Source organism: Schistocerca cancellata, chromosome 1, assembly GCF_023864275.1.
Source record: "Schistocerca cancellata isolate TAMUIC-IGC-003103 chromosome 1, iqSchCanc2.1, whole genome shotgun sequence".
NCBI lineage: Eukaryota > Metazoa > Arthropoda > Insecta > Orthoptera > Acrididae > Schistocerca > Schistocerca cancellata.
In genome coordinates this window covers 618355453-618374225 of record NC_064626.1, presented here as the reverse complement: position 1 = coordinate 618374225, position 18773 = coordinate 618355453, and the positions used below count along the sequence as shown (strand labels likewise).

The 18773-nt window shown below is 39.5% G+C and overlaps 1 protein-coding gene and 1 pseudogene across 1 annotated transcript in view; one reads left to right on the top strand and one right to left on the bottom strand.

Moving 5' to 3' along the window:
- Nucleotides 1-15179, top strand: part of LOC126183074 (FAD synthase-like) — a 112355-nt gene extending 97176 nt beyond the window's left edge. Inside the window, exons 10-12 of the mRNA XM_049924905.1 lie at nt 1598-1707; nt 13825-13966; nt 14499-15179. Of these exons, the coding sequence (XP_049780862.1) occupies nt 1598-1707; nt 13825-13966; nt 14499-14622 (376 nt within the window). The 3' untranslated portion in view covers nt 14623-15179. The remainder of the gene's footprint in view (nt 1-1597; nt 1708-13824; nt 13967-14498) is intronic.
- On the bottom strand, nt 997-1114 carry LOC126100854 (5S ribosomal RNA; annotated as a pseudogene).
- Nucleotides 15180-18773: the final 3594 nt, after the last annotated feature.

Genomic DNA, 18773 nt, shown 5'->3' with positions numbered 1-18773 from the left:
GCAGTGTTGAATTATCTATGATCTTGAGGGCACTGGAGCAGATGAGGTGCACTGGGTCTGCTAAATTCCTCATCTGTTTAGAGTCCCAGAGTGACCTTCAGTCTCTGCAACACTTGTATCCAGCCGATAAAGTATGGTAGTCCGTTATATCCAGGATACCCTTCTCCATTTACAAAGACTGGAGGAGGAGGTGTCTTTCTGCTGGATGCCAGGACACACGAGTATTGGAGGGAACGAAAGAGCAGATGCACCAGATAAGGGGGCATGTCATGATCCTCAGTTCAGTGTGCCATTCCCACACTTGCTATCATTATGCTGTTCAGGTCCAGAGTCATGCATCATTGAGAAGGTGAGTGGCTGGAAATGACAGACAGTAAACTCCATCCAATTAAGCACACAACATGGCTGTGATGTACCTCCTTCCAGCCACTTAAGTGGGACGAGCTTCTCCTTACTTGTCTTTGCATAGATCATAGTCCTATGATGCATGGCTTCCTCCTCCGGCAAGGGGACCCTCCTATGTTTGTGCTTGTGGTGTACAGATCACTGTGTGCCACATTTTATTGGCCTAAATCCAACAATAGAAACTCTATAATTGAGCCTGTCAGCAACTTAACATGTCCTATTTATAGTAAAAAGCAATCTACCTTTCCTTACATTTTATTAGACAGACAGAGGACAGTGACAAATTTGCTGAGAGATCTGCCCACAATTTTAAGTGACATTTAAATGATTGTGATCAGAGTTTTAAGGTTTTCTGATAGGTCCTATTTGTTTCCAAATGTTTAGTGAGGGCACTCCATCATCAGGCCACAAGTGGCCCATCGGGACCATCCGACTGCCGTCTCATCCTCAGTTGAGGATGCGGATAGGAGGGGCGTGTGGTCAGCACACCGCTCTCCCGGTTGTTACGATGGTTTTCTTTGACCGGAGCCACTACTGTTCGGTCGAGTAGGTCCTCATTTGGAATCACGAGGCTGAGTGCACCCCGAAAAATGGCAACAGCACATGGCGGCCCGGATGGTCACCCATCCAAGTGCCGGCCACGCCCGACAACGCTTAACTTCGGTGATCTGACGGGTAACGGTGTATCCACTGCAGCAAGGCCGTTGCCAAATGTTTAGTGAGATGTTCTTAATTTACACCCTTGTCTTTTGTAAGTGGTCTGCAGTCACCTTTCACTGTGCCTTTCTTTTAATTCCTCTGTTGTAACTTTCACCCTTTCTCTCCATAGTGTAAAGGCATTTGAGGTCAGTGCGAGTGAGGTGGGAGTGAATGAATGAGTATTATTCTATAGGTTTCTTCCTCACTGTTTGAAAACAATTTTAAGCATTTTATCCACATTCGTTCTTTCAGTGAGTGTAAGGACACTGATAATCTTGCCATTGAGCATGTGTAAGCTCCAAACACCGGCATATTAAACACACGTGCCATCAATTTGTAGAATTCTTCAGAAGTATGTTGTCGATAAAAAAATTGCCATTGCTTTGGTGATTTCCGACAATGCAAATTGTCTCTGTAAATTCTTAGGCGAATTTTACAAGAAATGTTAAGTCTTGTGTATTATCTAATTTGAGATGCACTTTTGTTTTCTCAGGTATGATGCCAACTTTCAAGTTCTTAATGGAGATTTTAACAAGGCCATGAAATCACACATATCAAAACATAAAGGACTGAAAATTCTAGTTGTTGGTTATTCTGTTGAAGGTAACTTCATATTTGCATTATGTAGCTGTTAAGATATAAACAAATGGAGCTGGATTGGAGCCTTTGTTTAAAAAAGTTTTAAAATTTATGTCAAAAACATATATTGAAAAAATCTAGAAAGTGGAAATGGTGCAAAAGTAGACTGAAGTATGTATTTACATTTTAAGAAGGCTTCTACACTTGCAGCATGCAAATACCTGATATTTGTGACAATTATCTGTGTAATCTTACTGATATTAAGTAATTAGTGCACCTGAGGAACCAGCAGCTTTTTTAAAGATAGCATCTTTACTATTAATTGCACTATATCGAATTTGGCCTCTGTAATTACAAATGATCTGATAACTAAATTAATTTTTAACACAGAGCAGAGAATTTGTTTGAAAGCTACTCCTTTTTGTTACTTTAGCATTGTTTGATGTCTAATTGGTGTATACTACAAATCCATGTGTCCAGTTTTCAGTGTTGCATCGTTGTTTGGAGTCCATGTGAAACTGTAGATCCTCCTGTAACTGGGTGGGTAAGTTGGTTTGAAAGACAGACAAGGGCATACCATTTCCAATAGGGTCAGGTCTAGTAAAGCATTGTGTTGTTCAAACTCATTTTTGGGTTGACAAGGGCTTTACCTTTTACCTTCCAGACATGTGAATGTTCTCATTCACTGTGGAATTCATGATATAAAATGAATGTAAACAAGTACAGCAACAACAACAGTAACAGTTTATACATATAATGACATGATCTTTGGGAAATTTAGTAAATCAGTGTATTTTAACTGTTGTTCTTTCTGCTTTGTTGATCACTTCTTTGCTTCTCTTGGCCACAAGATATAGCCTGGGCTAATGGTGTAGGTGATTTGTTAGCAACCTCAAGTCTGATAACTAGGCCAGGATTTCTCCATTAAGGTGTACATAGCAAACACACTGGACAAAATATTACTCAGCCCCAGCAGACATCACACTTATAACATTTAGCAGTTCCTCTAGCCTTAACAGTGGCCTTAATTCAAAAAGGAAGAGAGTTCAGCCTTAACAAAAGGAAGAGGGTCCAGAAGTTTCTTCTGATATGCAATATGCAGTTGAGGCCACGTATTGGTGATTAGGTTTTGTAAGGCTACCAAATTCCCGGGACACTGGTTGCTATTTATCACCCATTGTTCCAGAGAGACCCAGACATTTCTAATGCCTTAAGACTGGACAATTTAGCAACTCAGTCAAGGTGTGAGAGGGTGCCTGAATGTTGGTCAAACAATGAATGTGTGTATGCAGTCCTATGAACCCAGCTGTTGTCATCTTAGAAGATGAGAGTGTATACAGTATACTCATCATGAAGGAGGAAAACAAAATGCAGCACTTGGCCACTGTGATTGTTGAAATAAACACCCTGCTCACATCAACATGAATGAGCGAGCCCCATGTTGTGGTGTAAAAATAACCCCAATTACCTTCGAGACATATAATCTGACAGGCCAGAGCACAACACCAAAAAATAATTAATGTAGAGTAATGAAATTTTTGGATTACATTTGTCTGTGTAACATATATAAGTGATTAACATCACAAGATCAGAGGATAATGTAAGCACAAGATAAGTCATTACAAATTTGAAAAGCTAGTACATTACTAACCAATGTAAGGTCTGCCAGAATGTTGAATGCAAACATGCAAACATGCATGTGTTGAGTTGTATGGGTGCTGGATATCAGTTTGTGGGATGAAGTTCCTGCCTGTTGCACTTGATCGGTCATTACAGGGGGTTAATGGTGTTTGTGGATGACACTGGAGTTGTCGTCTGATGATGTCCCGTATGTGCTCAATTGAAGATAGATCTGATGATCCAGCAAGCAGGCGAAGGCAACATGCGACATTCTGATAGAGCATGTTGGATCACAGCAGTGGTATGTGGGTGGGCATTATCCTGTTGGAAAACATCCCTTGGAATGCTGTTCATCAATGGCAGCACAACAGGTTAAATCACCAGATTGACATACATATTTGCAGTCAGGTTGCTTGGAATAACTATGAGAGTGCTTCTGCTGTCATACAATATCACACCCTTCATCATAACAACAGGTGTAGGTCCACTGCGTCTAGCGCACAGACAGGTTGGTTGCTGGGCCTTAACTGGCCTCCTCCTAACCAAAAGATAACTATCCCTGGCCCCGAGGCAGAACCAGCTTTCATCAGAAAACACAACAGACCTCCACCCTGCCTTCCAGTGAGCTCTCACAAATTTTGGCAGTTTGGGGTCAGTGGAATGGTTGCTACAGAGCATCTGGCTCAGAGCTGTCCTGCAAGTAACAGATGTGTAACAGTTTGTTGTGTCACGGTGGTGCCAACTGCTGCTCAAATTGCTGCTACAGATGTAGTACAATGTGCCAGAGCTATATGCTGAATATGATAGTCTTCCCTCTTGGTAGTGCCATGTGGCCACCTGGAGTCCGGTCTTCATGCGTCCATACATTCTCCTGACCACCACTGCCAGCAGTCATGTACGGTGGCTGAACTCCTGCTAAGTCTTTCTGCAGTGTTGCAGAAGGGCATCCAGTTTCTTGTAGCCATATTACAGGAACTTGTTCAAACTCAGTGATGTGTTAATAATCATGTCCTTGGCACCTTAAGGTGTTCCTAACCTTAACTCACCACATTCAATCTCAAATGTAACTAATGCTCATGACTGTTACAGTATGTATTTAAAACAAACCTGATTTACATCCTCACAATGGCACTACTAGCTGCACGCTTTATGTGACAAGTGTGATATTTTAGTAGACATCATCTTTCAGGTGTAGAAATACGCCTACCAACTTTCATTTGTGTCATGCAACTCCTTCTTGGTGCTTTGATTTTTTTTATGTCAGTGTAATTGGGCAAGTAAATAAGCAAAGCTACACCAGTTTCTGAAGGTAGCCTTTTGTTAAATCATTTACTTTCAGTGTAAAAAATTGAAAACGCTTTTTGTATTCACAGTCTTTAGGGAAGCTGTATTGTTATTAAATTTGATTCTTTTCTACAGTCACACCTCAAGGCTTCATAATGAAATGCCATCTTTTCATGGTAGGATTTATGATGCTTCAAAATCAAGTAACCTGTGGCACTTAAGCAGAAGAGTTTCAAATTAAAAGTGTGGTCACTGACTACTTATTAAGTGGGATGTAAATCGTGTGTTGCTGTGCACAGCACGTGGCATACATTCTGAAATTGTTCCTAAAGTTGTAAGGAGAGCTATGTCTCACTTCAATCTGCTGTAAACATATTTTATATAATGTACAATACACCATACTACATCATGTTAGAAGCTGTGCTTGCACATGATACCAAATTCATTGATGTATTTTGTATTTATCTTTTGTAATTGGGTTATCAAGTTAATCACAGACACAGTAGAAGTTTATATTGTATAAACAGTTGTTTTCATTTGTGAATTTGTCTACAGGCAGGCTACTGCAGATACAGCATTATATTTATACACAGCATAAACCATTCGAGTTGTAACACTTCTACTATTTCATAATCAGTCTGAAACATCAAAACAAGATTTCTTGCACACCATGTTTATACTCTGATTGAAATTACTTGGTGACTGACATTTCAATATGCAGTGTTGTGTGTTTTGCAGGTTACATTTAGCACATTGTGATGCGTGGCTGGCTGCACATCAGCAACACTGGATCCCCCCCCCCCCCCCCCCTTTCCGTTCCCTCCACCCCACTATTGCAATCTATCAATCACAAAATAATTTTCATTTAAGTATAGCAGACAGGCAAGTATTTTGACATAGGTTAACACTAGAAACTTTTTGTGCCTACATATAGACGCAATTTTGTTACAGGAGAACCATATAATTTTTTGATAGTTTTTTAGTAGTGTGTGATAGATTGTGGGAAGAGGAATATAATGATGTAGCAAATGCTAATAGTTACTGTAGAACATTTTTGGGAAAAAAGAAACAATAACCAGCACCATGTTAATTGATTTTCCTGTTTGAAATTACTGACAGTGGAGGTTTCATAGAAAACTATATTTTTTTCTGAATGACAGTATCTGCTACACTGGGTGTGGTTCTTCACTACTTATTCATGGGATACTATGTGAGTGCTTCTGCTCATGAGACTGACGTGGGTAGTTAACAGGGTGCAATATGGAATATTTGTTCAGTTGATGGGAGCTTTTTGCATTGCATTAGTTGAGCCATTGCAGGTAACACTTGGAATTCTCCACTCAATCTCCAGATAACACAAAAAAGCAGCTGAAGAGAGAATATCATCATGAAGTGCTGAATTTAATAGGAATACAGGCCACAAGCAAGCAGCAAATCAACAGTCTGATTCTCCATCTGGAAGATATAATGTGATGATGCCCAAACAGTGAGACACACCTATGGCTTTCTCCCAGGTATAAAACAGAGACTGGGAATGAGGCACCTGAATCCCTCAACAGGCCTGACACATTCTTGCAAAGCCACAGGCCTTCTCTGCCTGCTGGCATCAAATTAGTCAAACAAAAACCTCCAGAGTGGTGCTTGTGGTGACGGAGGCACGCAAGAACATATTATCTAGAAAGTCTTCCTGTATGCCGATGTTGCTAATGTTGATTGGCAACAACTGAATCGGCTCTGAGGACTTGAGTCAAAGGGATACTGTGTTGAAACTTTCTGGCAGATTAAAACTGTGTGCCAAACTGAGACTGAAACTTAGACTTTTGCTTTTCAGAGGCAAGTGCTCTCCCCCACAAACAGCGAAGGTCCCGTATTCGAGTCTTGGTCCAACACACAGCTTTAATCTGCCAGAAAGTTTCATATCAGTGGACACCTCACTGCAGGGTGAAAATTTCATTCTAGATGGATAGGACAACTTGGCCAATGCAATGTTAAGAAAGGCTTGACTAGTGTGTTACCTTATCAATCAAGCCCCTGTGTACTGCTCTTGTGAATAGAAGTTCAAGAAGCAATGCAGCGAAGACAGCTGAGGTCAACACACTGTGGCACGTGAACAGCCAGCATCGCATCCATGGTGATCTCAACAACAGCAACAGAGTGGAAACACAGCAATGGGCCATGTCTTGGCCACCATGTGACTGTGCTCCTCATCAGCAGAAATGATGCTCCTTTGAAATGGGAGTCGCTTCTGCAACCAGGAAGCTGACAGAGGCAGAAGAACCACAGTGCTTTCCACAGTGCATAACGAATCAGCAGAATGTGTCTATGGACCAATGAAATGCATTGTGGAATGTGGCAAACAAGAACTGATGATGTTATAATATTGGTACACTAGATATGATAGTAGCTGTAGTTTTTATTAATAGTAGACGTAGTTATAGTGGTGGGAAGTAGTGTAGTGTAGGATGTAATAATGTATATTTCGTAACTAGTTATTGATGTACAGGGGAAAAAAATCTTGTTGGTAGTAATAATTTGTTTAAACTATGGGTAACAGGCTACAGTGTAATAAATAAATAAGTTCCTCACTGCTGTACTGTGTTCTGAGTGTGTAGCCATTTTTCAATGTATTGTATAATCCACTGTACAGACATGTTTGGGTTGCAGTCATGACCTACATTGGCCATATATTGTAAAAATTCAGTGGGGTGGCTGCTATAAACAGTCCATCACCAGACCATCTTGTGGTTTATATGATGGGTGTTCATAAATTAACTTCTGACTGGCTTTTAAAAATTAACAAATGGCTGTAGCTTCATGGTGCTTGCATGGTTGGAAAAGGAGACTTGGAAGGTCAAATTGTGTCAGGCGACGGTCTGTTTCGTTTGTAATGTGTACGCAGTGCACAATTTAAATGTACTGCATTATTATGTCTCCTGCCACTTGCCAGGTATGTTCTGTCATTCACTTCTTACAAGGAGGAGGAATCAGTGCAGCCAAGATTCGCTGTTGATTATGTTGTGTTTGTGAAGTTACAAGTGAAGGTTTTATGAAGGAGTCATGCAGAAAATTCAAGGCTAGATGTACAAATGAGCACAGTGAAAGTGGTTGAGGAAGACATTCGTGTGAGACATTGGTTCATAATTTCTAAATTTTCTTTAATGCTGTCACAGACGGGTTAAGTTAGTGTAATTTTTGTCCACAGTGGATACCCAAATATATAACCGATGTTTGCAAAACTGAAAGATTGGACTCAGCCTTTATATTCCTTCAGTACTACCGTGAAGAGGATGAGGATTTTCTGAACAGAATTGTGACTGGGGAAGAGACATTTATTCTTCATCCATCCAAGGATCATCTCTCAATGATATAGTAATTGTCATAGTAATACAAAGCAAGTCAGTAGCTCAAAATATACAACATATGGAATACATGACAAGCTTTATGAGGATAGGACAAGTGGTCAGTCATGACTTTGATTAAGGAACCATCCCGGCATTTGCCTAAGTGATTTAGCAAAACCTTGGAACACCAAAATACGGAAGGCCAAACAGAGTAACTCCATCCTCCCAAATATGAGGTCAGTGTTTTAACAGCTGCATTGCATCATTCGGTTGGTCCCTAATAGTGTTCCTTGATTTACACACAATTTGTTTCAGGTAACATTTAATGTAGAACATAGTTTCCTTTTTCATCACTGCTCACAATAACGACACCTGCTGATGGGACTGTGAAGGCACTACTGTACCTGCCTCCATGTCTGCATACATTCAATTATGCTCTTCAGTCCACTTGAAAAGCTGTGTCAGGAACCTCCCATGATGAGTGAAATGTTGAACTCAGGAGAATAAGACATTTAAGACACTCTGCCATGCACTTCACATCTTGTCACATGATTTCCTTACAGAAGCAATAAACTGTCTTGAAATGTGACAGGATGTTGTAGTTATCCACTTTTGTTACTGTCCGCTAGTGAGTCCTCAAAGTAATCTTTAATTGTGCAGTATGTGGTATTTCTGAAGAATGTTTTAGGTGCCATTTTAAATATGCATTTTAGTAATCTTTTCAGTTCCTTGAGCAGTTTACTAGCCAGTGTAATTATCAGATAGAAAATGCTGTTTTGAGTTTGTTTGCTTGTTTTTCCTAGATAAATGTTAGTCCAAACTGGTTCTTGTTCCGTGATTATGTATAGGACTGTTAGTGAAATATTTATTAATGTTGTCCCTGGTATGCACTGCAGACTGGTAGATGTATTCACTTGGTGCATCAAGGGTGCCCAAATTTTGTAAATAGCTCTTTACTCTGATACTTAAGAGTACTACCTCTAGTTCTTACTCTAGTTCTTATTCTTAAGGCCTTTATCATATGTGGATGCTGTATGTGAACTCTGAAACTAACAAACAGTCCAAACAGTGAATACACTGTTTGTTCCTAATTAGACCAAACAATTCAAGCAAAATTATGGCTTTGGTTTTTCTGGGATTGCAAAAGAATTTGACAATAGATTTAATGAGGGTATCTTGTGAGAATACTGTGACATCACAAGTTTATTGCGAGACTCTTACAAAACTCTGAAGGTCAGTCCAAAACAAGTGGTGCAAGATGATTACCAAAGCAATCATTCTCCTTTATGACAGTGTGTGAGCTATGCTGCATATTGAATGGCAGAAAAACTGAAAATTTTTGGAAGGAAGATTTTTCAACTTCCTCCATATAATCCACACTTTGCATCAAGTGACTTTCATATCTTCCCCAAGATGAAGGCCTGGCTAGCTATTCAGCACTTCATGACTGACAATGAGCACAAGGATGCTGTAAGTAAATGTTGAGAGCACCAGGCAGTACCATTCTTTGAAGAAGGGATAAAAAAAGTTGGTGCCACAGTATGCAAATGTTTGAATTTGGGTGGCAACTAGTGAAGAAGTAACTTCGACATGTAAGTACAGATCTTATATTAAACAAAGTGTCTATTTTTTTAACAGTCAATTGAAAGTTAATTTATGAATAGCACTCATATTACACCCTTAAAAACTGTGGAACCTGTGCAGTGGTAATGAATACAAAATGATAGGCTACTTTAAACCAAGTAATGACAGTCAGTGTGGCAATTGTTGTCATTCAGATTACTTGTTTCAGCTTTGTATCCCCTCCCAATTGAAATATTAGAAAATTTGGAGCACAGTGGTGTGAAACACACAAAGAAAGTAATGAAAGCATGAGAGAATAAATTTGTCATGAAAGATAACATTAAATCTAATTATCTCCTTATAACAGCAATTTTAGTAAACACACAACAGCTAATGTGGAATGCATCTGTTGATGGTAAAACCTTTTGTACTGAAACTTTAGTTGTTTTAATAAGACATTTTTTTACTTCACAACATTTACTATGTGTGATACTGAACACTCATCCCAGTACCACTACTCACCCTCAGATATGTTATTAAGATATTGATGTACAATCAGAGTTACTACATTCATGAGCATGTGGCATCCTATCTGTACAGGGTGAAATCACAGCCTCCTAACAGTCACGGAGTTATTTTATTTAAGCCGTAATAAATGCACAAACTTCTGTCAATGAAGTCAGGTTTCAGTAAAATTTTGTGAGGAGATCGTAGTGTACAACACTGTGTAGGGGCATCCATTGGCCATCACATAGTTGTCAAGTGATGTCCATAATAGAGTTGAAGCAGGAGTGTTTGTGATTTTTTTCCAGTTTAAAACTAAATTTTATTGTGACTTTGAGCAAGTGCTTGTAATACTCGGAGACATTTCTCCTCCCACTTTCATGACCATAGTCTTGTAATGGGTGCTCGTGCAGTTGTGAAGGATATTCCCCTGAGAATGAAGATCAGTGTAGGTGTTCAGAAACAGAGCCTACTGATATTTTTTTAAATTTGTTTGTGCCATACACATCCTCAAAACAAATCCTGACCTAATCATAGTACCTGCAGACAAAGGTTCCAACACAATTGGTATGAATTGCAATGACAACCTGACAGAAATCCTCCACCAATTGACTGACTCCTCCACCTATAAACTTCGCAAGAGTTATCCCATTCCAGAAGTCCAACACCAACTCCAATCCCTGCTTAAAGCCTTAGGCCCTTGCCAAAACATCTCCCCTGAATCCACCCCCCCTCCCCCCCCCCCCAAAAAAAAAACTCCCAGTGGCACTCTGCACACCCACCTTCTACATGCTCTCCAAAATCCACAAACCCAACAATCCTGGACAGCCCATTGTGGCTGGTTATTGTGCTCCCACTGAAAGAATTTCAGAACTCGCTGACGAACGCCTCCAACCCATTGCCTGTAATCTAGCCTCCCACGTTAAGGACACCAACTACTTCCTTCAGTAATTCTCCACCATCACCACCCCTTTACCTCCTGGATCCCTACTCATCACTGTTGACACTGCCTCCCAATTCACCAACATCCTTCATGCCCATGGTCTTACCGCTATTGAATTCTACCTTTCCCAACATCCATCAGACTCCAAACACACTATGTCATTCCTCATATGCCTTACTAACTTTATCCTAACCCACAACTACTTCTCATTTGAAGGGAAGGTATACAACCAAATCTGCATCACAGCCATTGGCACCCGCATGGCACCCTCCTATGCCAATCTTTTTTGGGCCATCTAGAGGAGACCTTCATAGTCTCCCAAAACACCAAACCCCTAGTCTGGTTCAGGTTCATTGATAATATATCTTCATGATCTGGACCCAAGTCTAAGACACTCTATCTTTGTTCCTTCACAACCTCAACACCTTCTCTCCCATTTGCTTCATGCGGTCCTCCTCAAACCAGCACACCACCTTCCTAGATGTTGACCTCCTCCTCTCTTATGGCTCCATTCATATCTATATTAAACCCATCAACCACCAACAGTACCTGCATTTTGACTGCTGTCATCCCTTTCTCACTTAAAAATCCCTTCCATATAGCCTGGCTACCTGGGGAAGGCATATGTGTAGTGACAAAAACTCCCTTACTTGGTGTGTTGTGGGTCTCACCAAGGCCTTCACAGATGAGCACTATCCGCCAGACCTAGTCCACAAACAGATGTCCCATGCCATTTACCCCCACAAACCCAATCCTCCCACCACTCCCGAAAACCAGCCACAAAGGAGTGTCACCCAGTAATATCCCAGACTGGAACAACTGAACACCCTTCGTCATGGCTTTGATTACCTATCACTATGCCACAAAATGATGAACGTCCTTCCCGAGATGCTTCTTACCCCTCCTAAAGTGGTGTTCTGTCACCCACCCAACCTTCACAACATCGTAGTCCATCCCAATGCCACTCCCTGTCCCAACCCCTTGCCGCAAGGATCATATCCCTGTGGAAGACCCAGGTGCAAAACATGTCTAGTCCACCCACCCAGCACTTTCCATTCCAGTCCAGTCAGACATTTATCTTAACCCATCAGGGGCTGGGTTACCTGTGAAAGCAGCCACGCCATTCACCAGCTCTGCTGCAATCATTGCACAGCTTTTAATATTGGTATGACTACCAACCAGCTGTCCAACAGGATGAACGGCCACCACCAAAGTATGGCCAAGAGCAAATTTAACCACCCTGTGCCACAACATGCAGCTGAATGCAACACATTTGATTTCAATGGCTGCTTCACTACCTGAGCCATCTGGATCCTTCTCTCCACCACCAGCTTTTCTGAACTGCGCAGATGGGAGTTATCCTTACAACACATTTTCTGCCCGCATAATTATCCTGGCCTCAATGTACGGTAACATACTGTCTCCACACCCTCCACCCAACAGTTTCCACCCCCTGTGTCCTATCATCTCCTCCCCATTCTCATCTCTCACTCTATTTGCAGCCCTTTGTCAATGAATCCGCCCATATTTTTCCCGCTCCTCTCCTGTTTTCTTCCTCTTCTCCAAACCTCGCAGCCCCACAACCTCCTGACACTGCACCTGTTGGCAATCTAGTCTCTGCAGAATCCTCCAGATAGCATTCGTCTCTCTCCCCACCCATACACTACTATCCCTTCCCCACACCCTCCGGATTGCTGCTTGCATCCCACGTGATGTCATATTCTGGCCTACGATGCTGGAGTGGGCAGTTGTGTGTGCAAGTGCACACACGTGTGTGTGTGTGTGTGTGTGTGTGTGTGTGTGTGTGTGTGTGTGTGTTGAAGGATGTGGTGAAAAGCTGTGTGTGAGTGTCTTAATTGTTCCTATCTGCAACTTGATGTGCCTGCTTTACAGTAAGTAGCAATCTATCTTTTTGTACATAGTTTTTATTTATTTATTTATTTACCTACTACAGATGTAAGGAGTCCACTGATTGAATACACAGCCCTGTATTAAAAACTTACATGAGAGTTTTTACATATGAAATGCTTGGCTTTAGTGGACAATGTATCTCCTAATCCAAGATTAAAACAGCAACATTTGCATTTTCACCAAAAGATGCTTGAATGATCTGTTTCCTGCAATTGAGAAATGATATCCAACATTAACTGATAGTGAAATGTGCTTTAAGAGATTTGTCCATGCTCTGTCCTTTACATCTGTCATGTTTCTGATATTGTCTGCTTTCTCTATTTTGGTTCGAAAGGGTAAATGTTAACTTTGAAAGCAGCCTAATTAATTTAATAATTAAATTACTGCTGAATCTTCTGTGATCCTCTCCTCTAATACGATATTTTCCTTCATCTTTGTCCAGTCATCTAACTTCTGAATTCCTTTGATGTTTACCGTCGTGCCTGCATCATAACAATACTGGAACTTACACTAAAATTGGTGGCACTGGTGTCTTGTTTGTGGTTTCAGTTTCAGAGGCACCATAGTTTTCCAGAAGTCAACAACAAATCAACTATTTCCAGTCACTTTCCCTTCTGCCGATTGCTCCTTATGTTCCAATTTTTTATTGCTTAATAGATTCATAATTACATCATTAAGCAATGAAAAAACATCCAGAAATTTACAGTTGATCTTGTAACCAAATATTATACGGTTATTTTTCTGTGTTATGAGCATTGTATCCTCATTTAAAGAGCTGCCATTCATTAGATGAACTGGACATTCTTGTCTTTAACTTAAGATCATACTTGATTGCCTTATCCAAATAGTTTTTTTGTGTTAAAATATAAGAATTTTCTATAAGATTGATCTACATTTATTCCTCAATATTGATGTCTATTTCAGTGTGCATTGCCCTTTTAATTCACAGTAACGACTAGTTGCTTCTGCTTTTAGATGACGTGCAGTACCCAAGGGCATCATTTGAAAGTCTACATGGAATTGACATATCTGCTCCATTACGATCATGTACATCATCAGAAATATGGAGCTTCATCCGATCGTTGTACATACCATACTGTGGACTTTATGACAGAGGGTAATTATTTCATTGTTTTTCCTTATTGTTAATACATGAGCATAGCTGCAACAGTACTGTAACAGTTTACAGCTTTCAAAGATAATTAGATTGCATGTATTTTCTGAAAATGGTTTTGTTATGGGCTGTAGGAATATCAAAAATATTCAAACAAGTCTTAGTGTGTCCATAAACAGTTTTTAAGCACCGTGCATAAGACACATCTGCATTATCAGCAAAACTATGTTATCGTAATGGAGAATAACATGATTTTTTTTTGCTGCCAGGTTAGAGCTTACTTGATTACCAATGCAACAGATGTAGTTCACATATACTACTGCAGAATTGTGATAATGATATATAGAGTTTTTTATCCCATGCTATAATGTAGTGTTGTTGGTATTAGTACGTAAGGAACATGAAGCTTTGTAAAACATTTAAATATGTACTCAGTGTTTGTATCTACATAGCTGTAAATGTGATAACAAATTTATCATGGAACTGACTGTACATTTGTCATTCTGTGCTGCTTTATTCAAATATCCTGTGGCAGGTATCCCACCATTAGAAGCATGATGGAAGAAGTTCATATTACATCCCAGGAACCAGAAAGAAGTCATGATGATGGCAAGAACATTCATCAGTACAAACCTACGAAAACATCTTTGGAACCATGAGCTCCACAAAAATAAACTGCTAGCACTTTAGAAATTGAGTATTAGGCTTATGTAATAAAAATTGTATCTATTTCTTCCATACCATTTATTGTTTGATGTACTGACTTTTATTTCTAAATAATAAATAGATTTTACATAAGTTGTCCATTAATAAGGAAAATCTTATCTTTTCTGGACATAATGCTGACAAAAAATGGGGCAGTAATATATTTCTGTTACTTAATATGAAAAAAAAGGGTCAGCCAAATTTTATATGTGGGCAGAAATGTAAAAAAAAAAAAAGTAGCAGCTGTTGTGGTGTGTAATGTTAGTATCTTCAATTTGTTGCTTCATGTGTATTTTGTACAGGATTATGTCAGATATGGATGGACTCAATGAACAATTGTTTTCTATTTCAGTAGATGCTATACCACAGCTATTAACTCTCTGAGGAGCATCTTAGAAATTCTAAAATAAGTCAAGTACAAATCGACTACATAAAATGTGGTTCTAATGATAGTTTTTCTCTGACAATTTTTGATTGTAACTGATGTAAATACAACCAAAGAACAAAGATAAATACAAGGTACTTTTTCTTCTGCAGCAAAAATACTCAAACTGGCACTGTTCCATGGGACTGTTAATGTGTGTTTTCAGAATAAGTCGACATGAACTTTTCAGTGAGAGAAAATAATGAAAAACAGTTTGAACTCCAATGATACAGGATGATTTAAGTAATAGACCAGATGGAAGATAATTTTCTTCTGATACACTAGTAAATTAAGGGCGTCACGTGAGAACTATTTTCTTTTCCTTATAGAATAAATCGAAGGTACTTATTTTACTGTAGTGAAGCTGTTATTTTACTGTAATGAAGCTGTTGTTGATACTGTGACGCCAAATCCTGACCTCTGCATTCTAAAGTAAACTTATTCATGTTATTTTAAAATTATTCATCATTTTTACCTATTGTGGCATTCAAATAACTAGAAAGTTTAGCAATACAAACTTATTTTACATGTTCAAATGACTTAAGATGCACTCTCTGTGTATCTTTGTAAGTTCTGTAATACATTTTTGCATATTACTCCATTCTTTTTTGTACTATTATTTGAAACCTCCTTTCTTGGTTGTAACTTTAGTGTGATCTACTTACCGTATTTACTCGAATCCAATCCGCACCTTTTTTCCGGTTTTTGTAATCCAAAAAACCACCTGCGGCTTAGAATCGAGTGCAAAGTAAGTGGAAGTTCTGAAAAATGTTGCTAGGTGCCGTCACAACTAACTTCTGCCGTCGAATATATGTAGCACTACACAGGCATGCTTTGCAGGCACAAAGATAAATACTGGCGCCAAAACCTCTGCGTCAGTAAATAAATTAAAAAAAAAAAAGGGTGGAAGACGAGCTTTTTTCCCTCTGTCCTGAGTTTCGACCACTGCATTTTCATACATTATCCATCGAAGTAAATACAAATTCCGTATTGTTTATCTTCGAATGTTGCAGCATTTCAATGTACTACGAAAATCCGACTGGCGAGACTGTTAGGAAAGTTTGTCAATATGGCCAACTCTACGTTCTGAATTTTTTCCTACCTGTGAGAAGAGATGGTTGCTAATAGGAACTTTTATGCATTGTGAATCACATGCAGTATTCTCTTCACCATAAGAATAATATGAATATAAACATTTTGCCATGTATTCTTTCGTGTTTGCTGCTATCTCATTTAAATTCTGTCTGCCTAATAAACTACGAAACTAGAGTGAGACAACAGCAAACGCGGAAGAATATACATATCATGTCATGTTTATATTCGTATTATTCTTATGCGCAATAGTGATACAGTCAGAAATGAAGCACAGCAATTGAGTAGATTTTTAAATCTAAGATGACTCTAATTTCTGTGCAGAATGTTATGTGCTAAAGAGGCGTCTGCAAAGATTTTCAAACGGAGAAAAATTTTCGCTAAACTCTCGTTCAGAACATCTTCTATCATACGCAGTTAATTATTTGGTTCTTGTTGGTCATTATCAACGAAAGCAGCAGTGTAAGTAACAACAAATAGCAGTCTCTTGCCATTGTTTTGCTGAGACAATCCCTCTCTCTCTCTCTCTCTCTCTCTCTCTCTCCCTTTTTTTTTTCCCCTACTCGCGTCTGTTCAGGCATGTCCTCGCAAGCAGGTGCAAGGTCGCCGAGGAGGGAGGGAGGGGAAATGCGCGCGCACGTTTGAATAGGGCCGCAGTGTGCCTATTGAATTCGCGCCGACTGTGTAACGTTTAAAGTACTACTATCAGCTCTAACAGTCACTTCGCTGGTTAAGAATCATGTCAAGTCGCCGTTGTGTAACCCCAACCATGCTTTCGCAGTTCAACCCCCATTGGGAGGAATTGTATCTGTTTACAGAAAAAGATGGTGTTGCAAAATGTTTAGTATGTCACAAAACGCTGAATTCTTTTAGGAAATTTAATTTGCAGCGACATTATATGTCATACCACGCGAAAGACTACGGAAGTGGAAAATGTGATGGACCAGATCGTGCACAGGAAGTTATTCAACTTAAAAGAAAGCTATCCGAAGAAGATCTGGACGACGAAGAAAAATCAACTGAGGCAGCTCTCAGAGTGAGTTACAAAACTGATTTGCTTTTAGCAAAATCTCTGCGCCCCTTCACTATGGCGATTTAATAAAAGTATGTTTGGTAGTTGCAGCGGAACATTTGAGTCCATCTCAAGTTGAACAGTTTCGGATTGTGCCATTATCTAACATGACCATTATGCGTCGCATACAGGACATGGCAGACGACGTCCAGAGCCAGCTTGCAAATATCTGTAAAGATTTTATGGCGTATTGTCTAGCTCTGGACGAAAGTGTTGATATCACTGGAACAGCGCAGCTTGCCATATTTATTAGAGGTGTTAATAGAGATCTTCAGGTGAGGGAGGAGCTCCTCGATGTAGTAGCCATGAAGAACACTACAACCGGAGGTGATATTTTAAGTAGTGTTGAAGAAAGTGTTGAAAATAAAGGATTGTCGTGGAATTCTAGGAGAAAATGCAAAAACTGACCGTGCCGAATGAAATAAGGGGCGTTCACTTTGTGATTCACCAGGAAAACTTATGTGCAAAGAGTATCACTCTAAAAAATGTGATGAGTGTTGTTGTTCGTACAACCAATTATATAAGGAAGCATGGGCCACAACACAGGCAATTTAAAAGCTTTCTTGAGCATGAAAGCCAGTATGGTAGCCTGCCTTATTACAGCGAGGTCCGCTGGCTTAGTCGTGGCGAATTATTAAATCGATTATTTTGCCTATTAGATGGGATAAATATGTTCATGGAAATAAATAACATGTGTGTTCCTGAATTGAAAGAGCCTTCATGGAAATGTGATCTCGCGTTCTCAGCAGATTTAATTAGCCATCTGAAAGCTTTGAACATTTCACTACAATGTAAAGATCTGCTAATTACTCATTTCATAGATCGAACACGAGCTTTTAAAATGAAATTGATGCTTTGGGTGAGTCAACTGGAAACAGGAAATCTAGCTCATTTTCCTAAATTATCATCCGTGCAAGATGTTCACAAACACTGAACGCTATTCACATAGTTTAGTTGCCCTTAAAGAAGAATTTGATCAACGCTTTCAAGATCTGACAGCACTAGACAGTGATTTTGATCTGTTCTCCTCTCCATATTCAGTGAATATTGAAGAGATTTGTCCTGAGCTGCAACTAGAAATTATTGACCTGCAGTGTGGCAGAGAATACAGAGACACATTTCAGAACAAGAAAAACATTTTGGAATTCTACAGACACTTCCCTCAGGATAGATATCCTCGTTTGCACAAACTGGCGGCTACAATAATATCAATGTTTGGTTCCACATATGTTTGTGAACAACTGTTCTCTGCAATGAAATGTAACAAGACGCGCCTGAGAAATGCATTGTCTGATCGAAATTTAACTGCATGCTGCGCCTACAATCACAAGAACAATTACTCCAAACATAGACGCAATTGCAAAGGGCAAAAAGTACAAGATAACCGAGAATCCCACACTTTAGTGACATCTTTGATTGTGTAACAGTTCACAAATTAATACGAATGTAGAGGCATACAGTAAGCTAATAAAATTATGTGGCACGTGTACATTCTCCTTTATTTGTTTCATTTGTCG